Raw genomic sequence first — 8,210 nt, forward strand, 5'->3', positions numbered from 1 at the left:
CATCAGGGTTTCATTAAATATTTCAGTCAATTTCGATTGATATGGATATTGTCCCAAGAATAGCATATTATTTTTAAACGATCCGTAATAAGGAAAGTCAAATATAGAACCTTCGTGTCTTTCCCTTTTCTGAAACACTGAACAATTTGTACACCATATATAATATCATTGTGATAAATAAATTAAATAACAAGTAATAGCTTTTCGTAGTAATAATATATTTATTTTGGCAATTACTAGACAATAATTACAAAATCGAGGAATCAATTATGTTTTATTATTATTACGGTAATAAATTTATCTTTGTCACGAATTCGCTTTGTTCTACATTGATAGCAATCAAATTTATGTCGTGAAATGAAATACGTTCGAGTTCGTTGCTTTTTCTTACTGTTTTCAAAATTTTCTTCCTTTAGGTACGGTGAAAATTGTAACTAACGCAACGTATACAACAGTAAATGCTTATCAGATGCTAGTCTACTGAAAATGTTCTAGAAAAATGATTATAAATATAAGAGGAATGCAATATGGTGATATTAATTTTTAACGAATAATGATAATACTAGTGCATTTGTTGTATGGACAAAGGTATAAGTAGGTATATGTAAGTAGTATGTTTTTCCCTTCCTTTAACGTCAACCACCACAGTGCATCGTTTGATCGGTTGACAGGTATGCATTACGGTACGGTTTTTGTATTAACAGATTGGTTGAAATGTATCATGTGCGTAAGAAACTGGTGTTCTTGTGTTTGCATGTCTTTGTACTGAATTGCAAATCGACGTTCGAAGTTATATTTAACAACTGACAGAAATCCTTTTATCAATGAATATTTCATTTGGTTAGGAAATTGGTTCATGGAATACACCAAGACAAATTACAAGTCCGTAGTTGCAGAACAATCAAATGGTACTGCAAAATTTCATTTCTTTTTATAACAATAAAAATTAGAAATTTAAAAAGAATAATAAATGAAATAAGTAATCTGAAATAATATAACAAGAATACTAAATCTAATAAAAATTAAAAATCTAAACGAATAGTCCTAAATTTTTTAATAACAACATAACAGGATGAAAAATATTACTTCAATATCTTTGAGATTCTTCGTACTTTATTTTAGAAGAACTTTGCTTTCTTTTACATAGCCAATTTCTATTATAGGAGAGGCATTATATGTATATGATATTGAAACTTTATGTACGATACATTGTTAGAATATTTAAATATTCCCACAGTTTTCGTTTTACATTACCCGCAGAAGATGTCACTGTGATATCGCATAACAACTGTACTCTTAACATGTTGCGAGTTACCTATCCAGTATCGAACTCTGCATTGCAAGTTATAAACGTACTCGGGGGTTTGTTGTTCGCTTGCTCGGTGTGTTGTATGTGTTTATATTGGTTTTTTGTGTAAAAACTTCTAAATTTTCACAATGAGTGCAGAGGAAGAAGTACTGCGGATTCAGAAAAAATTAAACAAGATGTCGAGCGGCGACGGGACGGTGAGTAAGTGAGTAAAATATAGTTGTGTACCGCTCGGCACATTGGTGGCTGTTCATCATGAACAAAGCTATTTTTCGATTTAAAACATGATTATATTGATACAGTGCATATATACAAAGGGTATAATTTTTTATCGTTTGAAATTTTTATTTGAGATATAAGTTCATACGTTACAATTTTTGTATGCACGATATTCGGTACTAACTAAAACATTACAACGAATTATAGGGCTTTAATATCTAACATACTAATTGCAATGCGTTCATAGAGCTTTATAAAGCTTAAACCAGTTCTCATTGTAAAATTTCTTAAAGTGCGTGCTGTAGATTTTCTTATTCGAGCAAGCATCGAACCCGCGTTAATACTTATAATTACGTTAATTTAATGCTTACTTAGATGTATACAGTGATTAATTGCACATTTCTATTGTTTACACCAAATGCTGTCTAAAAAAAATGATCTGTTATTTGTATAAGTTGTATCATTGAATGAGGTTGACTATGTGTTTTGATAATAAAGATGCATAATAATAATGCATTAAATTACATAAGAAATGATGATATAACAAAATCAAGTAGTTTCTTTCAGTTTAAATTAATTATATTAGTCTGAAGATTGAGCAAATTATATAAATATCAAACATATATAATTTACATTAGAAAATATAAATATTCCATGTGTATTTTATATTTATATTGAATCCAAATATTTTTATTACAGGGGCAAGAACAAGCATTAGAATTACTTAAAATATTGCAAAAGTTGCCTGTTGATTTAGAACTTTTGACCAAGACGCGTATTGGGATGACAGTGAATGCATTGAGAAAATCAAGCAGAGATGAAGAAGTTATATCACTATCCAAAACTCTTATTAAAAATTGGAAGAAATTCTTATCTGGTAAGAAAGTAATTTTATTTAAGTAGAATTTATAATAGGTAATTATATAACTTAAAATTATGTATTGTGTTCTTTCATTTAGGGTCCAATAAAGAAAAGGATTCTACTTCTTCAAGTAGTTCTAAGAAAAAAGATGATAAATCAGAGAAAAACAAAGATGATGGAGATCAAAAGAAAGATAAAGATAATGCAGATGGAAGTGATGTTAAAATGAAAGAAGAAAAGCCTCATAAAGATATTCAAAGAAAACAGTCTACGTTCCCTGCTCCTACCACAACAGATGCTGTAAGACTTAAATGCAGAGAGCTTCTAGTTTCAGCTTTAAGAGTAGATGGAAGTACAATTGACGGCTGTGCTAGTCCAGAAGAATTGGCAGAAGAATTGGAGGAAGCAATTTATGCAGAATTCAAAAATACTGATAACAGATATAAAAACAGGGTAAGTTTTAAACTGTTCTATGACTTTATATTCTACTATAAATACAAAATCTAATCATCTATATTTATTTATGCAGGTACGAAGCAGAGTAGCTAATTTACGTGATGCAAAGAATCCTAATCTTCGAACTAATTTTATTGCTGGTGCTATAACACCTGCTAGACTTGCTGTTATGACTGCAGAAGAAATGGCAAGCGACGAAATAAAACAGTTAAGAGAACAATTTAAAAAGGAGGCAATTAATGATGCACAACTTGCTACAGTGCAAGGAACAAAAACTGATCTATTAAAATGTGGAAAATGTAAAAAACGCAATTGCACTTACAATCAAGTGCAAACGCGTTCAGCTGATGAACCTATGACTACTTTCGTGTTATGCAACGAATGCGGAAACCGATGGAAGTTTTGCTAAATATTGAGTGCTAAATATCTGATTGCAATGGAGAGGAAAATGTATTTCGTTCAAGACCTACCTATTAAGCAATACTTATTACAGTTAATGAGACGTCATTGAAAATATATTGCATAAAATTTATGATTCACAAACTGTACATTGGTCGCTTAATGGTGTTTTTAATCTCTTCACAAATTTACAAGTATTCAGTTTTCATTCTATTGTATATATTGAAATTGTGATTTAGTAGGCCTGAACTATATAGAATTTAAATCATGTTGAAAAAAAAATTTGGTGAATTAAATGGATTAAATGATACTTTTTATTATTTTAAATACAGCACCAGTGCTGTTGAAAAACTCTGACATGCGAATAACGATAAAATTAAAATGTTTCGTTTTGCATTGTACGAGTTTGCATAATATCTTATCTGTGAAAAAATTCGAAATTGTGGGTACAGTTCTGAAATACATGTATGTAATTACAATGTAGTATTTTTGGAACCCTTTTTGACAATATAAAAGTCAAAATTTCATACTTAAAGATGAACGTAATATATATTTTGATTGTAAAAGTTTCGTTATTATTTAAACTACAGAAGTTTCTACTTGATAGTTCGAACAATTTATACAACTTAGTAAATTAAATAACAATTGTATTTTATATTTTTTTTCTATCGATTTTATCGTAAACTTGATAGCTTTGCAAATCACCGTCGGGGGCCGCCACTACTATTCGATGCTTCCAGCAATTTAGATTTTACGGTTCACGTACTTGGGCGTATACGCTAATTTCTAACCTAATATCAATGTTACTTGTGTTACTTGACATTTATGTAGTACATACTTTTAAATCATTTATGATTTGTTAGTAAGATTATGCAAAGAAATGAAGTTACGTGGTTTCACGTGTGTTAAAAGATAGCGTATACTTAATACAGTAAAATTCATCGTAATGATGTAACGTCAAAATGCAATATTTCGAAGCTAAGAGCAGATTCGATAAATACCCACGATAGCACAAGCATCGTTTTTTAATATCGATAGATAACATTTGCATAGTATACAACGATCGTTGATTTCTCTACAGTATTCTATGATGCAACGAAAAGTAATTTGTTAAAGAGCGGATTAAAATAGACAGTGAATGATTTCTAATCATCAGTATGTGCGAAGACGTCCATATCAAAGAGCAATGGCAACTTTTACAAAGTCTTCGAAATACCGTAGAAGGTTTATTAGTCGATGGTGTTTCAAATGTATGGAACGTTTATGGTGGTTTAAATCGCCTTCATAACGTAATGGAACGGATATTCAAACATGGGTGTCGAATATTTAATCAAAATGTAAGATACATTCTGCATATTGTTTTCCTTCATTATTTTCACATACACGTTTCGTATTATCACATAATTTACTTATGTTTGTAACTATACTTCATCATATTTTGTTTTTCTTTCTCTTTCTTACAATTGAAGTTTTTTGTTAAAGCATAGTAAGATTCTGTGTTCTGTTATGATTGTTTGTTTACATTGGCAGTAACATTGCTTTCTTTGGTCTTTATTGAAAATGTTTTATTATTTACCTTCTTTATATCAAGAACATTTTTAATATTTGTATTCAGTATCAGTCTATTTCTATATTATTTATACAAAGGAAAGAAGAATGTAATATTAATATTGAAAGAAATGAAAAATAATAAAATTTATTACAAGGGAGAACCAGATTGTTGGATCTTTATTCAAGGATTAAATTGGCTACAACCTTTAGCACTGTCACCTGTTGATTCTGAAACTGAAGATTATCATTCAAATGTACCAACTAGAATAACATCACAAAAAGATATGTTATGGTTGTATGAAAGGTAATCAACAATAAATTTATCTATTAAATTTCTAGAATCCTTTAAATATCTATTCATTTGTAAACACAATTAGATATTCAAAGTTACTCAATATAATTTAATAATTATTGCAATGTAGTTTGGAAAATCATTCTTTGTCACATAAGCTTTCATGGCTTTTGTCTGATAAGGAACATTTACTTTATTGTTTTGAACCATGGGCATTTTTGTGTCAAGAGAACTTAGCTGAAACCACATTATTATGTCTAAGAGCAGTTGAGAAAAATCAACCTGTACTACTCACAGAAATTGATCCATCTTTAGTAAGTTTAAATAAAATCATATTTCTATTTGTATGGCTAATATATTTTAACTTTCAATTGAATATTTTCATTTTTAGTTTCTACCATGTTGGATGTCTTCAAAATCAAGTCCAAAAAAACATCATCGGTCGTCTTCATATCCAATTAATTTTCCAACCACAAATTTTAGTGTGGTACAAGATAAGGCTATACATATAGAAAAATGTCAATTAGAATCTCTAAAAATATCATCAGATAAAGTTGTTAAACATCATGATATTAGGTCTGAAGAAAAACATCAACATCAAACTTACAATTCTAAAGAAATTAGTGATATACCTTTGAAAACTTGGAACAGTCTGTCAGCATTGACTAAAAGCTGTATAGCTTCAGAGGAAAATGCTTCTGCATCTTCATCATGTGTTACAGATATTAATTCATTCAAAAATAATAATTCCCAAACCTCCCCTGTACCATTATCAGAAATAATTAATGTAAATTATGCTAAATTAAAACATTCAACATCTACAGAAATGGATAATAAATTGCTTGCAAAATCAAGAACATCAGTAAGGAAAATGAAAAGTAAAGTTAAAATTAAACAAAATCAAATTAATAAGAAATCTAGTGAAGATTCTGATGTATTCTGTTACGAAGATATATCAATAAATGACACTGATACGAGTACATGTAATGCAAATTCCATGGAGATTAATGCTTCTGAAAAGCCAAGGAGGAAGACTTCATTCTTGGCAGGATCAGCACCTGAATTCACTGGTCCATGGAGTTTAGAGGGTCAGAAAGACATAAGAACACCAAAGAAAAGTTTTATGGAGGATGGAGGAAGTAGCGTTCAACCTATGGCAATAGGATATTTTCCGCGTCCAACAGAAGGTCAAAGTTTAACTAGTTTTCTAGCTTCTGCACAATTTTCTAGAGCTAATGCTGAATTGGATAGGGAAAACGCACACTTCAGTGTTTCTGAAGCTATGATAGCTGCCATTGAGCAAGTTAAATGTAACAGACAATGGCGCCTTATGGAAGATACTGCCGAGGAAAGTGATGAAGAAATAAATAGTCTAAAACAGAGGATACGATTGAGATTGAGTGATGGAAAAACAGATACAACAACCACAGATCAAAGTGTTAGTCCATTATCAACTTCATCGGATACTTCGTCTGAAAATATTTTTACAGATATAGAGGATCTAGAAGTGGATGACGAGCGAAACGCATTAAAACTCAAGAACGCCGGAATTTCTATATCTATGGCATCTTTATATTCAGGTGCACATTTGTATCAATCATCTCCTGGACATGGAACGGAATCAACACGGACGGAAAGTAGTATGTCCGCAGAAGGTGTAGCTTTGTCACTTCTTAGTAGGTTTAGCGAAAAACAATTACCGAGAGCGAGTGAATTGCAATGGCTCGTTTCTGAAAAAGATGCACCACAAAGATTGTTACCATTACCAAAAAGTTGGCCAATTAATCCAGATGATGTAAAAAATTCACAATCAATTCCGTTGCGTGGGACCATGGAATGGGCTCCACCAAGGCCTCAAATTATTTTCACATCACATCCTCCACCAGTGTAAGTTTGTGCGTTTAAAAAATATTACGTATATCATATAACTATTGAAATAATCATAGTATGTTCTACATGTAGGCGGCGAACTCTTATAGCTAAGCAGAATTATAGGTGTGCGGGATGTGGAATGAAAGTTGCAGTAAAATATGCAAATAAATTTCGTTATTGTGAGTATATAGGTAGATATTTCTGTACTGGATGCCATACTAATCAAGTGTCATTGATACCTGGGAAAATTTTATCTAAATGGGATTTTAACAGGTATAAAATTCAATAAGACCATGTGTAATGTATGAAACTGCAAACAAAATGATCTTACTTATTTATAATTTTTTTATTCAGATATTCTGTATCAAACTTTTCATACAGATTATTGGATCAGATGATGTCAGATCCATTATTTCAAATAAATGACTTAAATTCATCATTGTATAGACGCATAAAACAATTAGACAGGACAAGACTATTACGTACACAATTATTTTTCTTTAAAGATTTTTTATTTACATGTCGATTTGCGACAAGGTATACATTTCAATAATCTTTTTCAAATTATTATAAATTATAATGTTCTAAAATTATTTACTTCTTTTAGTGTTCAAGAAACATTGAAAAAGGAACAAAATTATATAATAAGTGAACCTCATGTGTATTCCATTCAAGATTTAATACTTGTCAAGTATGGTATTCTGCCAATGAGATTACAGGAATTAGTTCAAGTGTGCAATATGCATATTATAGGCTGTGAGGTAATGCTATAAATACTCTTTTTATATTTTTTAATAAAAACATATTTTTCTTTATTTTAGTTATGCCAAGCTAGAGGATTTGCATGTGAGCTATGTCATTTCAAAGATGTCATATTTCCATGGGAATTCTCAAAAGTTAGTAGGTGTGAAGTGTGTGGTGCTTGTTTTCATAACAAATGTAAGCAAAAGTTTAATAAAGCGGATTGTCCACGTTGTATTCGCTTACATGATAGACGAATATCTAGAGAAGAACAATTTTGACACACGATAAAGTTATCCTATGTTATATCTTTGTCTATAAATACCGAATTTATGATTTAAATGAAATTTAAATCGTTTGTATAAACCAGATGTTCCAAAATTGTATTTAGATTTCTATTTATTATATATAGCGTCAACCTGCTAGTAAATTTAAACTAATTAGAAATCTGTATATTGTTATTTATATGCTAAAGCACAGATGACATTTTAATTAAAAAAATTTAATGT

General features: G+C 30.2%; 2 protein-coding genes across 2 annotated transcripts; both read left to right on the forward strand.

Moving 5' to 3' along the window:
- The first annotated feature begins 1,316 nt into the window (after window positions 1–1,316).
- LOC108577014 (transcription elongation factor S-II) lies at window positions 1,317–3,285 on the forward strand. The gene is made up of 4 exons (XM_017940094.1): window positions 1,317–1,506; window positions 2,228–2,405; window positions 2,488–2,843; window positions 2,920–3,285. The coding sequence occupies exons 1-4, from the start codon at window positions 1,438–1,440 to the stop codon at window positions 3,253–3,255; spliced, it is 939 nt and encodes a 312-aa protein (XP_017795583.1). The 5' UTR covers window positions 1,317–1,437; the 3' UTR covers window positions 3,256–3,285.
- A 781-nt stretch (window positions 3,286–4,066) lies between these two features.
- LOC108577011 (run domain Beclin-1-interacting and cysteine-rich domain-containing protein) lies at window positions 4,067–7,982 on the forward strand. Its single transcript, XM_017940091.1, has 8 exons — window positions 4,067–4,582; window positions 4,952–5,100; window positions 5,219–5,402; window positions 5,480–6,975; window positions 7,051–7,233; window positions 7,315–7,497; window positions 7,568–7,721; window positions 7,782–7,982. Exons 1-8 carry the CDS (start codon window positions 4,403–4,405, stop codon window positions 7,980–7,982), a joined length of 2,730 nt encoding a protein of 909 aa, XP_017795580.1. The 5' UTR covers window positions 4,067–4,402.
- The last annotated feature ends 228 nt before the right edge of the window (window positions 7,983–8,210 follow it).

Source organism: Habropoda laboriosa, unplaced genomic scaffold, assembly GCF_001263275.1.
Source record: "Habropoda laboriosa isolate 0110345459 unplaced genomic scaffold, ASM126327v1 scaffold440, whole genome shotgun sequence".
In the NCBI taxonomy this organism is placed as follows: domain Eukaryota; kingdom Metazoa; phylum Arthropoda; class Insecta; order Hymenoptera; family Apidae; genus Habropoda; species Habropoda laboriosa.

What these genes read in the sequence shown, in the direction of transcription:
- LOC108577014 (XM_017940094.1), top strand. Translation starts at nt 1,438, where the DNA reads ATGAGTGCAGAGGAAGAAGTACTGCGGATTCAGAAAAAATTAAACAAG. An exon ending in TGTCGAGCGGCGACGGGACG is followed by an intron (nt 1,507 to 2,227) that starts GTGAGTAAGTGA and finishes TTTTTATTACAG; the next exon opens with GGGCAAGAACAAGCATTAGA. An exon ending in ATAACAGATATAAAAACAGG is followed by an intron (nt 2,844 to 2,919) that starts GTAAGTTTTAAA and finishes TTATTTATGCAG; the next exon opens with GTACGAAGCAGAGTAGCTAA.
- LOC108577011 (XM_017940091.1), top strand. Translation starts at nt 4,403, where the DNA reads ATGTGCGAAGACGTCCATATCAAAGAGCAATGGCAACTTTTACAAAGT. An exon ending in ACATCACATCCTCCACCAGT is followed by an intron (nt 6,976 to 7,050) that starts GTAAGTTTGTGC and finishes TTCTACATGTAG; the next exon opens with GCGGCGAACTCTTATAGCTA. An exon ending in ACATGTCGATTTGCGACAAG is followed by an intron (nt 7,498 to 7,567) that starts GTATACATTTCA and finishes TACTTCTTTTAG; the next exon opens with TGTTCAAGAAACATTGAAAA.